This window comes from Myotis myotis, unplaced genomic scaffold, assembly GCF_014108235.1.
Source record: "Myotis myotis isolate mMyoMyo1 unplaced genomic scaffold, mMyoMyo1.p scaffold_m19_p_15, whole genome shotgun sequence".
Classification (NCBI taxonomy): domain Eukaryota; kingdom Metazoa; phylum Chordata; class Mammalia; order Chiroptera; family Vespertilionidae; genus Myotis; species Myotis myotis.
This window is the reverse complement of record NW_023416319.1, coordinates 15372444-15396522: the sequence shown is the minus strand read 5'-3', so window position 1 is coordinate 15396522 and position 24079 is coordinate 15372444. Positions and strand designations below refer to the sequence as shown.

Here is a 24079-nt window from a genome sequence, read left to right as displayed (position 1 = left end):
TTTTTAAAATCCCCATGACCATAAAAGAAGAAACAGGAGCTTGGATATATCTTCTGACTTTCCCCAAGTCGCACACTGCTGGGACGAAAAGCCAGGTCTGATGCCAGGCAGCGTTACTCGGTTCCACCACATGCATCTGTACACAAAGAAGGTTTAGCAGGAGACAGGCACGTGGGCGGCGAACAAGGAGGGTGCTTCGAGAGCCCAGAAAGAGGGAGGGTTTCTGCAGGCCCCACCAGCAAGCTGGAAGTATCCCACCCAAGAGACACCAAGGCCACTGGCACAAGGCTCACTTGCTGTCGTGGCCATCATGATTTGTGACCGTCTGCTGCTCTGCCGGTGTTCATGCCTCCAGATTTGGGGGCAGTGTTATGTATAGGCCACGTTTCTATTTATATTTTCATTTAATTCTTGCTCACCCTAGCTACATTTCCCCCAAAGAACCTAGAGAGGGGAGGATAAGAACTCTTTTTTACCACGTAAGTCAGGGGGCAAAGGTGAAGGTCAAAGTCTTGGCTGTGTGTGCAGTCTTTCAGCAGGAGCTCTTTGCAGGGAAGCATTCAAGACAAGGGAGCTTTCTACACTTTCCAAAGGAAATGGGGGGCAGGGAGGGGAAGGGCACAAAGCTGGCCTTATACAGAGGCAGCCACATTCTGCCAATACAGGAGGATTGAAGGTTGGCCTAGAGGACCTCTGCTCCCCTAAAATGTTTTTCCTCTTGCATGATGTTTCGTCATTAGACACTTATTCCTTTGGTCTTAATATCTGTCATGTCACAAAATGTCCGGACCATGAGAAAACTGAGGCAGTATCAAGGCTAGTCCTTGCAGTTCATATACGGGGAAACTCAGGCTCAGGCAGAGGCTAGGGCCTGTCCTTATGGGGGAATCTGAATGAACATATGGAAGTCTATTACAATGCACAGGAGACCATCCCAAGGTGGGAGGAAGAACTGTCAGACACGGCAAAAGAAACGGGGGATGCCAAAGTAGGCTCAGAATTTCTCTTGCCAAGTTTCAGAAAGGAACGAGTAAGCCAGGTGCTGTTTCCTAAGGTTCTATTTGGTGCCCCACATGAAAACTTCCTGATTTTAAGATCACACAGAAAAATAAAGGTAAAGTGGGACTTCTTTCTTCCTCATTTTCAGTCTCTTGTTGAACTGTGGTTGAGTAAACACTACCTGTGATGACTGTCAGCATATGATTATTTTATAAGTTTGTGGTTTACAAAGCCAGCCTTCCCCGTTTCATTCTGAATACTATGCCTGCAATTCCAGCACCTGCCACTAGGTGGGTGGTTAAAGTTAGGTAGGTTAAGTGAAAAGCACCAGAAAATGCTGTAATCTAGACCTTTACTGTAGGAATTGGACGCTTACAAAAAAAGGGGGGGACAACATTGATCAACCTTTAATCGATACAAAAAAGAGAAAGCAAGACAAAACTTGAAGCAAAGTTTAAAGAAATGAAAAAATATCTTGTTGTAGGTGGTGTACCCACCATTTTATATCAAACTTGAACTATTCATCTCCAGGCAGTACATCCTTGATCAGTCTCACTCTGTCGCAGGCACTTCTAGGAAATAGAAAACAGTGGCCTAGAACGTGGGCTTAGAAGTGTTAGGACTGGGGTTGGAATCCCAGCTCTGTTTCTTACTAGCTGGGTGGCCCTGGGCAAATCATGTACCTGCTAGCCTGTGAGTCTTCCTCTATAAAGTGGGGTGGCTGTCATTAATTGATAAACTGTAAGCACATGAAACCCTTTGTGCATTATCTGGCAAATGTATGTACTTAATAAATAGTAGCTATAATGCTTAGGCAGAAATCTTCTCTCATTTACAACTATTAAAAGTTCCAAGCCTTACATACAGTTCCTCAGAAAGCTGTTTGAAACTTCTCCCCTAAAACCAATTCAACAAAAAGTTATTCTAGGCCACTCGGCTCATACGCTAACAGCTATTCCACCCTTTCTCTTTCAGGAGCAAGTCTTACTTGAACCATCTTCACCAATTATCACGATTAAAGTCGTAAATTCACCTTTCAGATCAGAAACCAGATGCCAACGTGAAAACCTTGCCCATGAGAGAAGGCACCAAATTATTAGTCACCACTCTCAACTCTCCTCCTCTGGCTCTCTCACTTTGAAGCTTAGGTGTGTAATTGCTTTATACAGAAGAGTGAAAGACACTCCTTTAAAATCTGTTTATTCTTTGTTTTAATCTCTTGCTAGGATTCTTTAAAGGAGACACAAGCCTTCCCCACTCCTAACAGTACAATGACTGGACACGTGTCATGCTGCCTTCAAAGCAGAGAGGGCTCATAGGCCAATCTCTCCCATCTCCAATCAGAGAGGCTTCTGAAATTAAAAACCTTAGCAATCGTCTTGGTCCCCAAATTCACCTCATCTTGGAAGGGAGGGGAGAAAGAATTTCTGACTTACAGCTGATGAGGGATTGCGGCTGGGGTCCCAAGCAGCCTCCTGGTTAGGCTGGTGATGGGAGACAGAGGGCTGTGCTGAGACTTACACCCCCAACCCATAGGGAGCCAGAAACAGGCAGGCAACTCAGGGATATACAGGGATATGAGGCCAACAGACCAAGCCCTCACCAAGTTACTTGCATGAAGCCTCATCTCCCCGTGCACCTCTGCTGAGGTCAGAAATCGATTCACCAACGGATTTCGTGGTTTACAGTATGTGGGTAGACCGAGCAGTGCTTCTCAAACTTTCCTGTGCACACAAACCGCCTGTGCATATCGTTAAGCTGCACACTGTGACTCTGTGGGTCTGAGGTGGAGCCAAGACTCTGCATTCCTTTTTTTATATATATTTTTTTATTGATTTTAGGGAGAGAGAGGGAGACGAGATAGAAACATCAACGATGAGAGAGAATCATTGATTGGCTGCACCCCACCCTCACACTGGGGATCGAGCACGCAACCTGGGCATGTGCCCTGACCGGGAATCGAACTGTGACCTCCTGGTTCATAGGTCAGTGCTCAGCCACTGAGCACGCCAGTCAGGTGCTGCAAGCACTCAGATGATGCTCATGCTGATGATCTGCAAACTACATTTTGAGCAGCAAACCTTGAAATGAGACCTCACAGGAGGAAAGGATCCCAGAGAGACAGCTCACCGTTGATAGAGTGAAGACAGGGAAGGTGTAAAATGGAGTTGCTTTAATCAAGCTGCTAAGGTTGTTAACATTATGAAGGCTGAGGTATGAGGGAAGACCCTATTCCTTTTATAAAATATATTTTTATTGATTTCATAGATGAGGGGAGAGGGAAAGAGAGAGATAGAAACATCAATGATGAGAGAGATGTATACCCGCTACTGGAGATCGAGCCCACAACCCGGGCATATGCCCTTGACCGGAATCGAACCTGGGACCTTGCAGTCCACAGGCCAATGCTCTATCCACTGAGCCAAACTGGCTGGGGCAAGACCCCATTCTTGTTCTCACCAGCTTGGAAACTTAAATTCTTTGAACTCTCCAGTCCTGTGTTAATATCTGGTTGTACATTTGGACACACACCAGACCTCCAGATAACCTCCTATTACCTCCCCGCAGGACTCCCATGTTCAGACGATCTTGAGTCCATTGTCCAGACCACTGGACGTAACCAGTCCTCCTGACACCGACCCTCTACCACCCGGCATCCATCATCCAGACCCCTGACATCTGACTGATATCTGTCCTGAACCAATCTGAGGGCTAAGAATGCAGGGCTGATTGGTCTCAAGAATGCACTTTTTCAACAAGCACTCATAACTTTTCTTTCTTCTTCAGAACACTTCTGGGATCTTAACAAACTAGGTTTGTTACCAGTTTGTAAACGCTAAGACCCTTGAATAAATCTTTATCATTTATTTCAAAGCCTCCAGACTTTTTGAGTTCTTTCAACACTAACAATCACCTAATCCTCACCGTGTGCCGAGTGCTTCCTGTGTGCTTTATAGATAGCATTTCATCTGGTGCTCTCCACAGCACTGGGGCATTTCACAGGCGAGAATGATGAAGGAGATGTGGAGGTGCTGAGTAAGGCTGGCCCACAGCTATGGAGAGGCTGAGTCAGGATGTGACTCAGGGTTGTCTGGTTCTAGGGCCTCTGGTGCTGAAGTGCAATGCTTACCGGACTCCAGCACAGAAAAGACAGTTTCAAGTCAGACAACTAGCACCAAGTAGAAAGACCCATTTGGACCCAGCTCTGTTTGAGCCCAAAGCCAGGTTCAGGTCTGTCAGAACCACCACCACACTCTGGGGCTGACAGAGCTGAGGAGTCACACAGCTTCCTTTGGCAATGCAACTTTGGAAACTCTCCCTGAGATCTGCCCCAGTTTGTTCTCACTAAGGTAAAATCCAGCTGGCCCCTTGTGCTGTCCTGGGGGAACCAGAAGTATAGCCCTTTCTCCTCACACCCTGCCCCTGAAGGGTAGAGAGGGCTGGTGCTGCCAGCCACCCCCCACCCACCTCCTGGCTTCCTCCCCTGCCTTCTGAAGGGGCATTCAGGTGAACAGACTCCATGTTCAGGCTGTGCCAGTCCCTCAGGCCCACTGTGGTCTGGAGCCCTGGCAGCCTGGCATCTGGGGCCTCCTCAGTGGACATCGGTCCTTGGAACTGTGGAGGTGAGGGGGAGGTGTTTGCAGGGCTCAGAGCAATGGTACCACTCGGGATGAATGGTGCATCAGTTCACATGGTCCTGGGGCGACTCCAAGGGTCAGCTCCATCCTGCCAGGAAAGAGCTCTGGCTTGGGCTTTGTCCTGAGGCCTAGGTCCAGTTGGGGTGAGCTTGACTAGCAATGGAGGGGTCAGGCCAGAGATACTGCAGAGACCTACCACCAGTGCCCCTCAGCTCCTAAGGAGGAGGGGGGCTGAGCTCCCTCTCAATGGACCCAAGTGTTCTCACTCCTCCACCACCACCCACTGCTATCCCTGCTGTCCCCAAGAGAAACCTGGACCCAGAAACCAGAATGTCCAGTGCCTGAAGGCTCCTGGAGAGGAGGCTGATGGCAGGGACTCCCCACCACAAAGCATCTTTCATATGAGCCAAAGGCTTCAGCTATCTTAGGGAGGAGGGCGGAAGTTATTTTCTTTCAGCCCCAGGGGTGATGTTCAAGGTGGGGGTTGGGGGAAGGGTGCTGGGAAATGCTCCCTCTGCCATTTGGGCCAGGGCTACCCGCAACAGAACCTGGGCATCCTCATCCTCTCCCTCATCCCAGCACCAACCCATCAGCAAGGCCTCTTGGCTATACCTCTAAAATACCTCTCAAACGTACTTCCCTCCACTCCCTTGCCCAGCCTCAACCATGCCACCCTCATCTCTTGCCAGACCTCCCCCATCTCCAGCTGGTCTTCCTGCTCCAGGCTCCTCCCCCACCCCCACCCCCACCTTGCCCTTCCAGTGTGTCTGACATGTGTGGGCCGAGGGGTCCTTTCAAAACAAAAATCTGGCTCTAGCTGGTTTGGCTCAGTGGATAGAGCATCAGCCTGCAGACTGAAGGGTCCCAGGTTCCATTCTGGTCAAGGGCACATGCCCAGGTTGCAGGCTTGATTCCCAGTGGGGGCCATGCAGGAGGCAGCCCATCAATGATTCCCTCATCATTGATGTTTCTCTCTCTCTCTCGCTCTCTTCCTCTCCCTTCCACTCCGAAATCAATAAAAATATATTTAAAACAAACAAAAAAACCAGAAATCCGGTCATGTGGCCCCTCAGCCTAGAACAGTGGTTCTCAACCTGTGGGTCGTGACCCCTTTGGGGGTCGAACGACCCTTTCACAGGGGTCGCCTAAGACCATCGGAAAACACATATATAATTACATATTGTTTTTGTGATTAATCACTATGCTTTCATTATGTTCAATTTGTAACAATGAAATTGGGGGTCGCCACAACATGAGGAACTGCATTAAAGGGTCACGGCATGAGGAAGGTTGAGAACCGCTGGCCTAGAACCTTTCAGAGACCTCATCGCACACAGGACAAAGCCTCGCCCCTGAGAGTGGTCCGTGTCAAGGGCACAGCTGCCCTGTGTGGCAGCCACACTGAAAGCTCGCTCGGCCTCCACAACCGGGCTTGTCGCGGTGCAAAGGTCCAGCACCTTCTTCCTCTCTCTCCCCCGCCCCACCAGCTGCCCTCTTGCTCTCACCGCTCTCATACCTGGGCTCAGGTACCTGACCTGTCAGTCATCTACACTCGAGCATGAATTTACTGACAGCACCATTCCTGGGGCACAGCAGTGTGAGAGGATTTGACCCTGTAAAAGGATGGTTGGGTATCATGTACATAAACAATTTCTTGGGCGGGGGGGGCTGAAGGAGAGATGAGTAATGTCACCGAAACGCGAAATCACTGGAATCTGGGGTTATTGCCACCATGCAAGGGATTCCTGGTTGCTAGAATTTACCTTATTCACTTTTGTGCCACAGCAATTAACAAGAGTGACACCAGAGTCCAGTACGCTAGAACGCAGTCCAGGGGCGCGCTTTTCCGCACGATAAATTAAATGGGCTGACTGAGACCTCGAAAAAAGATGCGTTTCTGCTTAAATCAGAGGCTTCTTGGGGAAGATACCCTAGCACACGCTCCATTCAGGGCTGAGGATTTGGGGTGGGTGTTGAGGAGGTTGATGCCCTTCCAGAAGTATCCCTGGATAAGGAACGCACAGAGCACGCTGTAGTGAAGTGAGCTGACTCCTTCCCTGGTCTGGAACCGTGGGATGACACGGGGCAGGGCTAGGGGGCCCAATCCCCACCTACTTCCAAAAGTAAATGGATCCTTGAGTGGCTGCCTCCTGCAAAGCTCATTATTCCCAGTGAGGCCTGGCAGCTCTGGAGCCGAGAACGGCGATGCTGTGACCCTGCTGTGTTATCAGGTGACGGGGCCGGGGCTGCACAGCCTCCCCCACCGCTCAGCCTAGGTCAGCCATCTGAGTCATCAACTCTTCAGAAGCTGCTTTCCAAGTGGCCACAGGCGAGGAAGAAGGAGCAAGAAGTGTGACTGGGGAGGAAATGCAGCAGGGAAAAGCTGAATCAACAGAGAGGGCAGGGAAAGGACACCCCACATTTGTGTCCTGCGGCAAAGCCACCGTCAAGGACAGGCAGGCTTGCAGTACGCCTCCCACTGTGCAGCTCACACAGCGCTGTCCATGTTTTAACAGCTTGGAATGTCCTCCTAAACCACAATCAACCCATTTGACAGATGAGAAGACTGACCCTGGAGGCTGTTTTATGGGGCCAGCATCGCACAACTTATGCACAGATGTGGAGCCGTCTTGTTCCTGGGCAGCCCCCTCACAACCCCACTTCATTGCTTGTTGCTGTTCTTCAAACGTACACCCTCAGTCACTCTCAGGTCACTATCCTTGCTGCCTCCTCAGCCTGACACTCGGGGCCCTGATCTGCCCAGGCCTGGCTCAGTTCAGGTGTCACCTCTGCAAAAAGGCCTTTTTTTGACCACCCGATCTCAGGTGCCCCGAGCCCAGCTACCTGTCGCTTGACTTGGTTATTTTACGTTCTGGAAGTTATCACTATCGGATTTTGTCTGCTTTCTGCTCCCCACTGCAAGATGAACTTCCTGAGAACAGCACCCCAGTCGAACTTGTTCTCAGTGACGTCATCAGTGACTGCAGCTGGGCCCGGCACAAAGCAAGTGCTCAGTGAACACCTTGGGCAGGAACGGACACGCTTCCACGTCTCGCTCAAGGCCAGCTGCCGACAGCCGCCCTGAGAACCGCCCGCCTCAGATTACAGAGCAAGAGAATGATTTGGGGGGTCGGGGCCGTCATTACGGCAAGAGAAGACCCAGCGTTTGCAGAGGAGGTCAGCGGAAGCCGCTTTGAAAACAGCACACGGTGCCTCTCAGGCCTATAATCTTGTCAATCTTTTCTAAACCCTGGCATTACCAGCAGACACTATTTTTCTTTCTCCATCACGTAGGCCTGCCTTTTCCTACTGTCCGAGGTCATCAGTGGGGCTCAGAGACCTCTCAGGCCCTCTCCCTTGGGGGTGCAGTAACTGCCAGCTGCCTCCCTCAGCACTTCCAAGGCCGTTCAGGGAGGGCGGCCTCGGGGGCATCTGGTGGAGACTCGCAGAAACGCCTATCGCCCAGGGAGAAGGCCAGCTCTCCCCACATCATGGGCCGGCTCTAGCTAAAGACATCCCTTCCCCCTGTTTCCTTCTGCCCTGGAACAAACACCGGATCTGCTGCACAAGGCTCCGGGGGCAGGGAGAGGAAGGCCCTGGAGACCCTGCTAACAATTCCCCCAGCTCCCTCCTGCACTGTGGCTCCACACGGCCTCTCATGAAGGGCCGGTGTATAAACGGGTGAGCTGGCACAAGGGGCCCGAGCATGCCCACTGTCTAAAAATACATGCCTCCAAGCACATGAGGTCACGAGGCTGCCTGCAGGCTGGCAGCACCTACCTTGATCATGGCTGTGGGCTCACTTTTCTTCCTAAGCTATCCAGTTTCTCCACTGGCTCATCGACCCAGGAATACATACATCTATGGGTGGGACTGACTCGGCTATTCGGGTGAAGGGGCTTTCTGGAAGCTCAAGGGGCCAGTACCAGCCGGCCCAGGGACACAGATGGCTTGTGGAGGGAGGAAACCCCGCACGGCCTGGGCGGAGTGAGTTCACCCCTCTCTGCCCCGCTGCCTGGCTTCTGACGTCTCTGGGTCCCCGGTCGCAGTTGTTTGCGTTTTACATCAGCAGCTACACACTTCAGTTCACTCTGTAATGACCGTTTCCTCCCCGGGAGCCTCCGTGGGCTGGCAAACTCAGGATACACAGGAAATCGACTCCAATCCCAGGATGGGCAACAGGAGATGGATTTTCCACAATAGTCTTTTAAAACAAGGCAGAAAGTTCTCTGTAAACAGCAGGCTGCTCTGAGAGGCTGCTGACCCCATCATGCTGAGCCCGGTGTCCTAAAGAACTTCATTTCCACCCACAGAGCAGGAGGCCCCAGAGAGCACAAGGTACACTCGCTGTGAGATCACTCGGCTCCCTTCCTTTCTGTATGTCTGTCAGCAGGGCCCTAACTGCCTTTTGCTCTGGATTATCTTTTCAAAGGTGTGTGCACAGCAAACAGCCTTAGACGACAGAGGCAGTGTCTCGCTCTGGCGTGCACAGCTCGTTTGCCTTTGCCTGGGGAGCCCGAGAGAGTGTCTTTCTCCATAGCAAAGGGGTAGGTTTGCTTACTCTCTGCTAAAGAGCTGTTAGGTAGACTCCAGGCACTTCTCCTATAAGGTAACCCTCTAGGTGTGCAGACATTCATCTGGGCCCCTTGAACTCGGGGGGCAAGGAGAACTGGAGGCAATGGGCCTTGGAAGCAATGGGGCAGCTGCATTTGTGGAGCACTTACTACAGGACAGGCACCGTGCAAAGTGCTTTACATGAATTCTTTTCATCCTCACCACAATCCCATAAGAGTACCAATAAGGGAAGCCCCTGGTCGGGCAGCAACTGTCAGGTTATCCTCTCCTGGGGCAGCTGGTGCAGAGGGCAGCCCTGGCCCAGAAGTCAGAGATGAGAGTTCTGGTGCTGCTACACTTCCTGGCTGTGGAGCTTGTGCCAGTTTGTTAGTCTCCCCTGGCCTCAATTTCCTAGTCAGTAAAATGGGGATATACAACTTCACTGGGGGGATCCAATGAGTTAGCTATGTGGCTGTGCTGTGTAACATGCTAGGCACAGGTTAGGAGTGGGTTATAATAAAGGCTTTTTTTTAAGGTCCTACTAGAGGCCAGCTATACTTCGAAGCACCTGAATGTTCATTTTATCCTTACAACAGCCCCATGAGATAGATATGATTATCGTCCTCTCTTTCCAGATGAGGAAACCGAGGCATAAAGAAAACTGGACCACCAGAGCCAGAGTTTCCAGGGCGGAGCCAGGGTTTCCTGGGGCGAAGCCAGGCAATCTGACGCCTGAGACACTGGACTATATGGCAGCAGCAGGACGGAAGCGTGCGCATCACCCCACCCTCCTACCCCACCCAGGATTCCAGGTCAGCTCCAAAGCCCCCTCTTTCAGGGATGTCTTCCTCAGTTCACAATGAGCTCCCGCTCCAATCAAAACTGGAACGCTACAGCACAGAGAGGGTCATATCCTGTCTTCACGGGCTCCCTAACTGGGGAGTGGGCCTTGTCTCTCTCACTAGCTTGAGGATTCCTTAGAGGCCAGAAACAAGGCCAGATCTCCCCTGACCGACCAGGCCACCCCAGCCCCACCCGGGCACTTATTCCTGGGCCTGGCACAGGCTGAGCCCTTCATCAGCACCCACAGGTGGAACAATAATGAGGTACTCTTTCCCTGGAGCCCTGGCTCCTCCTCATGCCCAGCACCAGGGCACCCACTGGCTCCATGTTGGTTCTGGGACACTTGTGACCATAGCATCCCAGCGGGGCTCTCAGGACCCTGGTGGGCAGAGCCCTGGACTCTACTGGCGCAACATTTATGGCCATTACAAACCCGGGTATTGGATGTTCCAAGTTCCCTCCCGGCAGGGCAAGGCCGGCCGGGAACGAAGCCTCGTCTGGGTGACATGCCGGGAGGATGGAGGGGATTAGATGGGAAGCTGCTCCCATGGTGACCATGGGAGCCAGTGACAAGAGTTCAGCCTGCAGTTTTTTATCCTTTCATAGGAGAACTTGATCTCTGTGTTTTTCATAAAAAGGACCCAAAAGTCCAACAGCTTGAGAAACTCCTCAGAAGTTACATGACCCGGGGCCAGAGATGGCCCTGGGATGGTAGGAGAGGCCCCTGTGAGGAATGTGGGCCTTCAAAATCAGGGACTTCCAAGCCCCTGGGGACTGGCGAACATGCAGCTTCCTAGGCCTGCCCTGCCCAGAATTTCTGGCTTCGCAGCCAGTCTTTTCTTGGCCTAAGGACTGCCCCTCCCCAGGTTGCCCCTATCCCATCAGAGGGCCACCCAGAGCTTACCTGGGAGGAAGGGAATGATTCTCTGCTTGGGGTCCTTCTGTCCACCTTCGATGGGAAATTTATCCAGAAGCTGCATCTGAGAAGCCAGACAGAGGAAACAGGATTCAGAAGACTGGAACGGCCCTTAGCACCCCTCCCCCACTCTTTCCACTGCTCCAGGGCCCCTCTGTCCTCACACGGATGAGTGACGCCTCAAATCTCTCATTTCACAGACGATTTCCAACCCACATGGGGCATGAGAGGGAGGAGGCCAGAGCTCTCTATGCATCAAAGGGGGTGTCTGAGCAATCTCAAGGAGGGATAGGGGCTTGGGGGGAGGGGGGCGGGGGTGGAGGGTAGGTGTCAGGAGATGCCCCTGAGTGAGACCAGGGTAGGGCTCAGCAGGCTTTCAGGCCAGGCTGCAAGTGAGGTTTCCAGAGGCTTCTTTGGGCCCCGTTTCTTTATGTCATATGCTGGGTGAGCCCTTAAGTCACCTGCCATCCCAAACCCTCCTGGGCCAGGAGAGGGGAAGGCCCCGCCTGATACTCCAGATAAACCCACCTTCCAGAACCTGCCCTGCGGAAACAGACCCCGATGCTATTTTGATTGCAAAACCAAAGCTGGCCCCTTCCCCCCAAGGCTGGAAGAACCCCCTCCTCCGTTTCCTACCTTCCCACCCTGAGATTGCTGCTGTTTTTCCAGGGACAGACCCACTGGAAGAGTTTCCAGGGTTCTGGAGGAACAATGTTTTTTTCTTCTGCTATTCTGGGCTGAAATTCTGTATAAACTGGAAAAACACACAGGAGACAGGATGGCTGCGGCGGTGTCCCCGTCCCCGGTGCATGTGGTTAATCTCCCTCCAGAGGCAAGGGCAGGAGCGGAGAAGGCAGGGCTAGCTCGCCCTGCGAACCCAGCCCTGAGACCTGGGGCAGAACCCGGAGCTCCCTAGTTGACCCGCAGGCGCCTCATTGGTAAAATGAGGAAGATCAGTCACATGATACCTGAAGTCCATGCCTTCCTTCAGATACTTACTGAGCATGTACTTGGGACACTGGGTACTAACAAAAAGGGAGTAAAGAGAAATAAAGCCTCTGGCCTCAGAGAGTTTGCATTTTAGTGGAGGGAGACAAACAGTAAGCAAATAAACATGTGCTCTGTGGGAGAAAGGCGTGCTATGAAGACACATGAATTAAGATAAGGTGTTGACGGAGAACCTGGTTGCTACTTGATACAGGGCAGTGAGAAAGGCGTGTCAGACGGCAGGTCAGCAGAGACCACAGGCCACATGGGCGGGGAGGGCCCCAGGGAAGTGCAGAGTGTGTCTAGGCTGGAGAAACAGGACGTGCAAAGGGCCTGAAAAGGCCAGCCTGGCTGGAGTGGAGCGAGCGAGGGCCGAGGTATGGGCGACAAGACCGAAGAGGCAGGACAGGCCAGATCGTGAAGAGGAAGGCTCGATCGAGCTCCAGGGTAGTGAATGGGCCACAGAGTGGAAGCAGGTAGACCAGTTAGGATCCTGATGATGGTGGCTTGGATCAAAGTGCCAGCACTGGAGGTGGTGAAAGTGGTCCTATGCTCGATGTCATGGGTGTGTGCACGAACACATATCCCTACCCATCCGTCCATCCACTCCCTTACCCACCCACCCACCCATCCATCCAGCTCTCACAGGACCTTAGGATTCTCTCTTGCACAAGTCATTATCCAACATACACAGGCTATTTGGAGCCCACACGTGATGGGCGGGTCACTGTCGGATTCCATTCAAAACAAAACAGAGACTGCACCATTATTAATTTTCACTTCCCTGAATACAGACTGAAATTGAAGAAAAGCTGGCTCATGAATTTTCAAATCCTAATGTGGTAAGGCCATCTCTCAAAACTTACTAATTGCACCCTAGCTGGTTTGTCTCAGTGGATAGAGCATTGGTCTGCAGACTGAAGGTTTGATTCCGGTTAAGGGCACATGCCCAGGTTGAAGGCTCCATCCCCAGTAGGGGGTGTGCAGGAGGCAGCCGATCAGTGATTCTCTCTCATCATTGATGTTTCTCTCTCTCTCTCCCTCTCCCTTCCTCTCTGAAATCAATAAAAATATATATTTTTTAAAAACTTACTAATTGCTTGCTAAATGTAATAGGGTCACTGCGCCATAATGGTATAAACCTGTAGTTAGAACTTTAAAAATACGTTTTCATTGATTTTCAGAGAGAGGAAAGGAGAGATAGAAACATTGATGAGAGAGGGAGTAACTTCACCAATCAGATGCCTCCTGCACAGCTCCTACTGGGGAATCAAGCCTGCAACCCGGGCATGTGCCCTGACTGGGAATCAAACCGGCAGCCTCTTGGTTCCTGGGTCAATGCTCAACTGCTGAGCCACACCCACTGGGCTGTAGTTAGGACTTTAAAAGATCAATACATTTTCCAAATAAATTCTACACAGAGTAGGACTCTGATTTTCTCCTCTTCCCATTTTCCTCACCCATATTCTATTTTGTAAATTTTATTTCTGTATCACATAAGAATTCATGCTCACTGAGGGGAAAAACTAGAAATTAGAGAAGCAGCGGTTAGTCCAAAAGCGAGTAAGAATCACTCAGAATCCTTCCCACTGCACAAGCAACATTAATATTTTGAGAGCTATATATATATTGATTCCAGACATTCTTCCATGCCCAGAAATAAAATAAACCCGGCACAATACCCTTACACCGTGTAATGAACATTTTCCCACGTCAGTGAATACTTCCATATCAGCCTTCTGATCTGTGACACGGAATTCACGGTTTCGAGGCCATGGTTTCGTTAGCTACTCCCCTAGTCTTGGACACGAAGGTTGTTTCTGACTTTTCACTACTCTATGTAATACTAGTGTATCTATGCACACTTCTTTACCACTTTTTCTATTTTTGTTTCAATTTGTTGGAATCCATGCATATGTACAGGTGCCTTAAATATTTTCTGGAAGAAGACTGAGAAGCAGATGGATAACGACTGTGTGCAGGCCAGACCTGGGCCCCTGAACCATGGCCCCACAGACTTCCTGAGGGAGAGCCTGGAGACATCTGAAGAGAAAGGCAGGCCCAGCAACACGCCCTCTCAAACCACTTTACTCCTGAAAGGAGGTGGCCGGCTGGACCCAATAAGCTGGGGGACTGACCCAAGGTGGGGCTCAAAGGAGTGAGGCTATAGGAACTTTTAAGTTTCCTATCGGCTCTGACACACCTCTGTTCTCTGACTCCTAAATTCTTTTTCAGACCTGAGATTCTGAGATTCTCATGGACAGGGCATAGGGATGTGGTGCCAAGAGTGGGGGAGGGAGGGTGCCTACGGGATTCAAGCATTCACTCCTTTCCTCCAAAAACATATGCTGTGTACCTTCTAGAAGCTAGGTCCCCTGTAGGCGCTACACATAAGTTAAATCACAGTCTTGACACGAAGGAGCTCACGATCTAGATCTAGAACAGGGATTCCCAGCCTCAACACTCATACAAAGCCTCTGCAGGCAAGTTAAAATGAGGATCTGGCCCTAGCTGGCGTTGCTCAGTGGATAGAGCGTTGGCCTGCAGACCCAAGGGTCCCAGGTTTGATTCTGGTCAAGGGCATGTACTGCCGTTGCAGGCTCCTCCCCACCCTGGTCCCTGGTCGGGGCGCATGCAGAAGGCAACTAATCAATGTGTTTCTCTCACATGGATGTTTCTCTCTCTTTCCCATTCTCTCTAAAAGATCAATGGAAAAATATCTTCGGGTGAGGATTAACAAACAAACAAACAAATAAATAAATAAATAAATAAAAAAAAATAAAATGAGGATCTGATTCCAGGTCTGGGCAGGAGCCCGAGATCCTGCATTTCCACTAAGCTCACAGGTGATGCTATAACTGCTGGTCTGTGGGCCAAGTTTCAAAGACAGTAAAAGAAACACACAAAAGGAATGTGAAATACCTCATTAACAATTGGTGTATTGATTGCATGTTGGAATGATACTTTGGTTAAATGAAAAAATACTTTAGAAATGATTTTAGCTGCTTTACATTTTTAAGTGGCTACTAAAAAATTTAAAGTTACATACGTGGCTCATGTTACATACATGGCTACATTTCTATTTGGGGAGATTGCTCGAGAGCAAGATGGTTCTTTGAAGTCTGCCCATGCCTGAGTCACCTGGGAGAGAGGGGGGGGGTAGCTTCCTTGGCCCCACCCGGAAGTTTGTGAACCTTTACTCTGGTGCTAGAAACAGACAAGTAAGTTCTGGAGTGGCCGGGAATGGTGAGGACCTGGGAGCTGGAGGAGGAGGTCAGGGAGGACTTCCTGGAGGAGGTAAAGTCAGCTTGGCAGAGTGACAGTTTTATTCCCTGTGCCTTTCCCACTAAAGAACAGCCTGAATTCCCTCGATGGGTTCGTGTGCCTCTTGGAAGGCAGGGATCATCTGATACCCCTGCAGCTTTGAGCTTTCCCTCAGAAGGCCTCTCGGAGGATGCTTTGCAGCTGGCCTCTCCTTCTGTAACAGATTCTCCTCTTCCCCCACCTCTGATTTAAACTGGGCCCTCCTGGGGCCACAACAAGCCCGTCTGCTGAGAGTACTGGGTCAACAGAGCCATGAGTGGCCAGCTGGTCTGCTTCCCTCCACCCCCTAGCTCTCAGGTGCTGAGCCTAGCCACACTGGTCACTAATCCCACCACCACTGCTGAGCCCAGAGCCTTGGTGTCTGCCCTCTCTGTCATCCCCAAGGCCCACCACTAACCAGCTGCCGGTGATATTCTCTTTGCTCACAGGTCACCTTTCAAAGAAAGCAAATCCCCTTGTTCAGACTCCAGAACAAACCACATAAAGGCAGCCCAGCTGAGTTTACTCAGTGTGGGGGGCTCGCAAAGCTGCACCGTTCAGAGGGGTGGGTGGTGGAATAAACATCTGGGGCCATGTTTGATATACAATTCAAACGTCACCCCACCCAGGGGGCCAGGCAGGCTGCAAAGTGGTTCTGTAAGCTGGTCGGTGCCCAATTTGCAGGGCTGGGTTCGAAAGATCAACCGCTCACATGAAAGGCAAAGGGGGGCTGCCTCATGCACAGGCCTGCCCAGGCCTTCCGTGAGGAGGAAGCCTGGGTGCGTGAGCAGCGAGGAAGGAAGGCTCCGCCCAGCAGAGACCTCTGCTGAGGCCACCTTTTCAGGCAGGAAGTGGATTCTCCTGTCACTCAGCAAAGGCCTGACTCAGGCTGGAAGAAAAGCAGGGCCCTTTGCCAGGGCCCTTCTTACAGAGAGAGGCGTTTGGCTAATGGAGCCCTCTGCAACCACATCAGAACCTCGTAGTGTGTGGAGGATGCCCGTCTGTTTAAGGGGTGGATAGTGTGAGAGATATAGGGCAGCCTGGCTCCAAGAGCTAGCCACACCAGAGAAAGCTGACTCAGCAGCTCTTCTTAGAGCTAAACAGCAATAAACACTGGGGGTGGGGGGGAGGGAAATGGGGGGTGTAAGGGGGGCAAGTCCAGCTGGGGTACATCTGTAACCCACAACAGACCAACTCCTCGCCCTTCCGAGAGGGTGGAGTTCCCAGCAATTCCAGCTTTGGGGCTCCAATCCTCCAGCCTCAATCCACTTCTTCCAGCTCAGGAACAGAGGGGACATTACTACAGATCCTGGTGGTACCTTGACCCAGAAAACCCCCTTACAAAGAGGCAAGGCCACCCAGTCTCCCTGGGGACCATGAGACACGAAGGGAAACCTCTGAGTTTGTTCGTCCATTCTATTGGCTGAGGGCTCACCAGACCATGTGAGAGAGACAGTGTGGGCATGAGGCAGCATGGCCGCTGCTCAGAAAGTTCCCAGGATAAGGAGAGTTTGAGGATGAATGGACAGGAGGGATATAGACTTTCTTGGCAAAACCACTACAACTTTCCGGGAACAGACCTGACACTCCAAGTATCCCCGAGACAGCAGCCAGGGCGAGGCAGGAGGCAGGGAGGACTTGCCCACCCCACTGGATGTATTTGGTTGCTGGGGTACAGACCCACGCCATGCTGAAGCTAAGGTCTGGGGTGCTGGAGCACACCCAGGCTGTGAGAAGGAGCCCAACCCAGCTTCCAAAAGTCCTTAACAAGTCAAAGAAGTCTTCCTTGACCATTTCCTAGGAAACATGCAAGCCTTCACTTCTTCAAATCCCTTTCCAATCAAGTCCTCGCCTATGACATTCTATGCACTGTATGAGTGCAGTTCAGAGTGTAAGTCATGGTCCATGATGGTGAGAGCTAGGGCACAAGGATTGACCTAGTCGTGTTGGAAGAGTGTCAGCCTGCTGAGAGGCATAAAAAGCCATGCTCAGTGGTTGAGCATCGACCTATGAACCAGGAGGCCGATTCCCAGTCGCGGTCACATACCCACGTTGTGGGCTGGATCCCCGGTGTGGGGCATGAGGAGGCGGCAGATCGGTGATTCTCTCTCATCATTGATATTTCTATCTCTCTCTCCCTCTCCCTTCTTCTCTGAAATCAATAAATACAAGGTGTTGTTTTTTTTTAAACAAACAAACAAACAAAAAAGCCACGCAGTGAGAGTTCAGGAAAGGGCAAGATCAGTGTGTCTGGGGTGAGCAGAGCAGACTTCTCAGATGAGGACACAGTAGAGCTACGCCTTGAAGAAAGGATAACAGTAGAAGGAAAATGGCTTTCCAGAGGGAGCCATGGGGCATACAATAGCTCGGCAGTGGGAGGGTCAGGGCTGCAAGAGGAAGCAGTCAGCTGGAAGTGAAGAGACTTGTTCATGAATTCCATGACATGCTGCTGTGTGTTAGAGAAAGTGATGGGATCCAGGGTGGAGGCTCTCGATAATTTATTCCAGGGATTTGGGGATGACCACATGGTTGGCATCAGAGCTGAATAAGGACAGATACCCACAGGCAGAAGTAGGGCGCCCTAAAGCACCACTGGAAATGGGACAAGATGGAGAAAGAGTCACCTCCAGAACTCATCTGGAGGGCAGTCGGCATGTGGTTGGAGTCTGTGGGGTGGGGGGTGAGATGGCAGGTGAGATGCCCCAGGTGCCTATTCGAGTAGTAACACTCACTAAACTGCTGTCACAGCAGCTGGGTCAGGTGACTTGATTATTTGCTTTGCTGTCTGAGATGAGCCTATCAACAACATGAAGCGAGGAGTGTGTGTATATGTGTGTATTCCCACTGTGTTAACTTGCCAGGGCCATCGTAACAAAGTACCACAACTGAGTGGCTTAAGCAACAGAAATTTCCTGTCTCAGTCCTGGACGCTAGGAGCACAAGATCAAGGTGTTGGCAGGGTTGGGTCCTTCTGAGGGCTGTGCAGGAGGATCTGTTCTATGTCTATAACAGATTCTCATGGTTTGTTGGCAATCTTTGGTGTCTCTTGGCTTGTAGAAGCATCACCTCTATCGCTGTCCTCATCTTCACATGGTGTTCTCCCTGTGTGCATGTCTGTGTCCAAATTCCCCCTTTTTTATAAGGACATCGGTCATTAGATTAGGGGCCCACCCTACCCCAGTATGACCTCATGGTAACTAATTACATCTGCAACAACCCTATTTCCAAATAAGGTCACATTCTGAGGTCTTGGGGATTAGGACTTCAACATACCGATTTGGGGACACACACAAGACTTCAACCTATAACACCAATGCACATTAAAACAAGCCTATTAAAAGAGAAAATACTTGCCCATATTCTACTACCAAAAGCTGCTTCCTGAACTCACAGTGGTGCCTTGGGAACATTTTGGAAAATGTGAATAACAACTATAGTCGGCTCTGGATTCAAATCAGTTTCCTCAGCTGTAAAATGAGGACGGTGCTAGAACCTGCCTGACAGGGTGGGTGGAAGGATTAAGTGAGATAATGCGTGTAAAGTGCTTGGCACAGAGCGTGGCACAGAGTAAGTGCCCCATAAACGTTAGCTATTATTATCATTACTGTCATCATCACTCTTGTTATACACCAGGCTGCGTCCCTAATGCCAGGGAAAGTGCTTGGGAAGTGACAGCCCCGAGGTCAGAGAGGCAGTAGGGAGACCATGAGGGGAAGATGAGTCTGAGTGGTGTCTTGGCCAGGCCTGGCCTGGCTCTGAGGGCCCCCAGGGGAGCTGCCCAGCTGGTGTGCGTGGGCAGGGCTTGGGGAGGAGGCTTCTGGTCCTTCCAGCAGCCCATCAGGTGGGTGGGAGCTGGCTGGGATGTGTTTCACATTAATGTACTGGGGCCTCACACTCCCAGGGAGATGCATGCAGAGCAAAGAAAGCCAAGATGTGCAGGGAACTTCCTCAAGCCTGGAAGGTGCCCAACCCAGTGGCTACATGTCTCCATGTCTCCCTTGGAAACTACCAGCGGTCTCATTCCATGCCCACCGCCCCCCACCATGCTGATCCACAGCCTCAGAGAAGCAACAGTCAATGGGAGTGGAGAGGAAGGTTCCAGCTCCAGAAAATCTGCAAAGATTTTCTGAGGCAAGCGACTTGGCCACTTTGGGCAGCAGTGGCCTCATCTGATCCAAGGAGAAGACACATGGGAAAGTGCTGCCAAACGCCAGATGTAATTAATTATTCCTGTCTAACTTCTCTGAGCCTCAGTCTACTCATCTGTGAAATGGGGGCAGGGGGGGGGGTGCCCAAGCTTATTTTCTCCTTCCTGGGGTCTAAAGAGAAGTCAAAAGGGAAAATGTGTATGTAAAGTACTTTAACACATGCCAGACCTGGAGGACACCACCAGGAGCAGATGCCTCGCCTCACACTGCTTCACCACTGCTTTAGTACTCTCGTGAGTGACAGAATGCTTGAACCGTGAGGTCAGAATTGCAGCTTATTCCTTCCTAGCTACATGATCTTGGCCAAGTCACTTAACCTCTCTGGGGCCCAGCTGTTTCATCTGTAAGGTGGGAGGTGAATAAACACAGCCACCCCATGGTGGTGTGTGGAATAAATGAGATAAGACGGGTGAGCACGGTGCTTGGCCTACGCTAAGTGCTTGATTAATGGAGCCACCTCTTTGAAGGTGAGGAGAGTCCAGTGGTACCTTCTGTCTCTGGTGCTCTCCTGCAGCCCTTCCGGCTTTTGGAGTCAGGTCAGACCAGCCCTCACTGTCAATGGCTGAGAGGAATTCAGGGTCCCTCACCTGTAATTCCACAGCCTTTACTGTTTTAAGGTTCTTGCTCTTTGTTCTAGCACAAGATCGCTCATGTGCCCCTTGCCCAGGAGGGGTAGGACATGATGCCAGGGCAGCCACCACCTGGAAAGCTAGTGGCCAATGGGGCTGGGTCCGAGATCCTGGATTCAGTCAGCTCTGCCTGGCTTTGGGGAGAACAGGTAGAGCCTCCCTTAAACTCACAGAGACTAGAATGTTTCCTGGGGCTGGAGCTATACCCCAATCCCCCTCAACTTAGCCCCCAGCTGCTCGCTGACCCCTTGTTCCTCTCATCCCCAGGAAGGCACAAGGCTGGAGGAGCTGGAAGCTGGGGCAGGAGAGTGAGTGCTGGGCAGAGTGAGGGGCAGGGCTAGAGGGGTCATCTGAAACTGAAGGAAGAGCTTGGGGACTTCCTCCTCTGGCAATAGGAGCCCCTCGAGGACACTGATCAGGAGTGACCCTGCGCAAGTGGAATTCTAAGAAGATAAATCTGCCCAGTACATAAGATGGAACAATGGTGAAAGAGACATCTGTGTGTGGGACAGATCGCCAGAAAGATGCTGGCACCAGCCCAGGGTGTCGGCGGTGACACTCCCTGACAGAGAAATAGGCCAAGCTAAGATGAGCCTGCTGGTGTGTGTGTGTGTGTGTGTGTGTGTGTGTGTGTGTGTGTGTCCGCGCGCGCGTGCACACAGATGCATGCTTTCTGGCAGGGTGCTAGCTGAAGTCACCCTGTTCCCTCCTAGGTTCCTAGTCCTCCCTTAGCCTCACCAAGGACCCCCACAGTTTCTAAACCCCCACCCCCAAAGCTGCCTGACAATTTCTTCTTCCATATGGACCTCCATGGCCCATTGACAAAGAGCACACGGCCTGAGAAAGGTGGAGAGGGAACAAAGGAGACCAGCCCTCCACCTTCATTTCCAGCTAAGCCACACCCCCAGCCCCAATGTCTCTTGATTCTTCTGTCTTGATTGTTCCTGCAAATGACCCAGAACCATGGTCCCCAAAGTGCCCTAGCCACCACGGGATCAAATTCAGGCCAAAGTTTGGGACAAAGCTATCCCATTTTTGGCAGAGATGAGTACAAGACAGACCCTCAGTGTCCCGGGCCCAGGCTGCCATTCGGGGCAGTGAGATTGCAGGACTGGTCCCCAGCGCACGCCCTGACATGGCACTCTCTTGGACACAGCCAAGTGGGACACTTCTAATCGACAATCCAACGTCTTGCCTTCCTCCATCCCCTTTCCCAAGCATCTCCTTTCCCCCACTTTCTCTCGATTCCAAATGGGTCAGGGTGCTTTCAGGCCCTATCCTTATCCCTCCTCTCACCCCCTCAAAATCCTGTGCAAAAGGAAAACAACAAAAGAACAGGCTAAATAAGAAAGCTGGGGTCATAGGCAGAGTCCAGCCCTCCCCTGTGGCCTTGCCCTGTCCATATGGAACCCTCTCTTCCCAGGAGTTCACTTCTCCTCTGCTTGGGCATGACCTGCAGCTGCTAATCAGCACCAACAATGGCTGGGACAGCCTAAAGCTCAGGAACAGGTGCTGAAAGCTTCCTCAAAGACGCTGGATGCTGCCAGTGAGGCCCCATGCTGTCAGGTGGACCCGGCAAAAGCCAGGCAGGCCAGGGAGTGTCAGCCAGGAGCACTGCTGCACCAGATGCCTTGGGCAGGTCACGTGCCCACCCCCTACCCCCAGCTCTTTTCCCCCCATTAGAAACTTCATAGGATAAGAGACCGAAACACACATGAAGCCTCTTGGAAGGTTCTGGTGAGGAGAGCGCCGAGTACATACCCTCCCTAATGCTGCTTCAATCTGCTCCATCTGATGGTTCCATCCCTGGCTTCATGCCCTTTGTTGGCTCTCTGCCTCCCACTGGACACAAGTCTTAGTCATGACCTCTGTCCTGACTGACCTCTCCAGTCATATATCCTGCCACTGCCGCATCTCCCCACGAACCGCACGGCCTGCCTGCAGTCCTCCCCGGACATAGCATGCTGTTCCACTAGCTCTGTGTCTTTGCACATTCTGTTCTGCTTAACTGGAATGCCCCAACCATATAACCTCTTACTGTCACCACCTCTGAGGCCTTTGTATGGGTGTGCCCCTGATGTACTCCCTCCTCTAGACTGCTTCTGCCATTCAGTCACGCTTCTATTATTGCACTTGCCTCTATATTGTAATTACTTGTTTATATACCTGCCTCCTTTCAAAAGCCTGTGAGCTTCTTGGAAGCAACATCTGTGCCTTGACATGCCCACTATCCATCACAGTTATCTGATATAGTTGGCACACAATAAGGCTACATTTCCCAAGCTCCCTTGCTGGGAGTTACAGTCATGTGACTGAATTCTAACCAATGAAATACAAGCAGGGGTGATGTGAATCTCCTCCAGTAAACCTATAAGATCTCCCCACAGAGATATGGATGCAGAGACCCATGGGGGATAGAGTCACCAGATGCGAGAGTCTGTGTTCCTGAATGACTTACCTGGAGCAGAACCCTTCAGTAATTTGTTCTGGTTTTGGGTTAGAACGTGAGCAGGAAATAAACCTCTATTGTACTGAGTCACTAAGAGTTTGTTACACAGCAGGTAGCCTATTCTGACTAATACAAAGGAGCTCAAGACTCCATTGAATCAAACTGAATAGAGGGAAGACAATATAAAATGCAGACATTATAAAAGTCAGGCATTACATTCCTACCTGATTGAACTATTTCAATGCAATGCCATCACATCACCCCTCCTCCCCCTGCCCTATCCACCAAATCACACACACAGTATTTAGTGTGCCAAGCACTCCCCAGTTAAGACTGAAAAGGGTGGGGATTGAGAACTTGCCAGATGACCTGTAAAAGCCACCATAAATGAATGAGCCCCAACTTGAGCTCCTTGTTCCACAAGTTTGTAGAAGGCACACAAAGACACAAAGTTGAACTGTAGGGAGGGGCCTGCTCCTCGCCACACAGGCATCCACACCCTTGACACATGGCCATTCAGGTTCATAGGAACCCTTCTGATGATGGGGAACCCACCATCTCTCTGAGGTAACCCATACCCCCTAGGCAAACTTCTGGGAAGTGTTAGAACAGTGTTCCTCACACAGAGCCCAAATTCCCAGTTGGTCACAAAGGGCCATGGCCAAATGGGAGAAAGATCACATTTGCACAGAAGGAAGAAAAGAATGGAGGAGGACTTCAAAAGTATCTTTCCAATATATGCCCTCACTACTCAAGGTGTGATCCTGAGACCAGCTATCTCATCACCTGAGAGCTTGGTGGGAAAGTCAAATATCAAGCCCCCTGCAGACCTGCTGAATCAGAATCTGCATTTTAACAAGACTGCTAAGTAGTTTTAAGTTTGCACCATTCTAAGTAACATGATGAAATCTCTCGCCACCCTCCTCTGTTCCACCCGGGTGTGAATCATCCCTTTGTCCAGCATATCTACGCTGTAGGTCTTTCCTGTCTGCTTAGTAGTTGTCTCAGTTATCAGATCAGTTATGAGAGAGAGAGAGAGAGAGAGAGAGAGAGAGAGAGACCACATACATATAACCTTTATTACAGTATATTGTTATAATTATTAGTTATCATTATTAATCTCTTACTGTGCCTAATTTATAAATTAAAGTTTGCCAGGGGTATGTACTATATATATATATATATATATATATATATATATATATATATATCATAGTATATATAGGATGCAGTACTATGTGTGGTTTCAGGCATCCACTGGGGGTCTTGGAATGTATCCCTCACAAATAGGATAGGACTACTGCACTCATTTACAGCTGGCCATGCTCTCATTTATTCATTCAGTGATTCCTTGAGCACCTGCTGTGTCAGGTACTGTTCTAGGCACTGGGAAACAAGCTAAGAGCAAGCAAGGTCCTGCTCTACTAAAGCTCACACTCCAGTGATGAGACAGTAAACAAGTAGACAAATAGTTAAATAAGATGATGACAGACTGTGGTAAGTGTAGAAGACAACAGAATGTGACCAAGAGTGACAGGGCTGGGGATGGGGAG

The 24079-nt window shown here is 50.8% G+C and overlaps 1 protein-coding gene across 5 annotated transcripts in view; it reads right to left on the bottom strand.

The window, feature by feature from the left end:
* SH3PXD2A (SH3 and PX domains 2A) overlaps positions 1-24079 on the bottom strand; it is a 212677-nt gene that overhangs the window by 121209 nt on the left and 67389 nt on the right. For all 5 annotated transcript variants that reach the window (XM_036336085.1, XM_036336083.1, XM_036336087.1 and 2 more), the window contains one exon: positions 10939-11014. In XM_036336085.1, coding sequence (XP_036191978.1) covers positions 10939-11014 — 76 coding nt within the window. The remainder of the gene's footprint in view (positions 1-10938; positions 11015-24079) is intronic.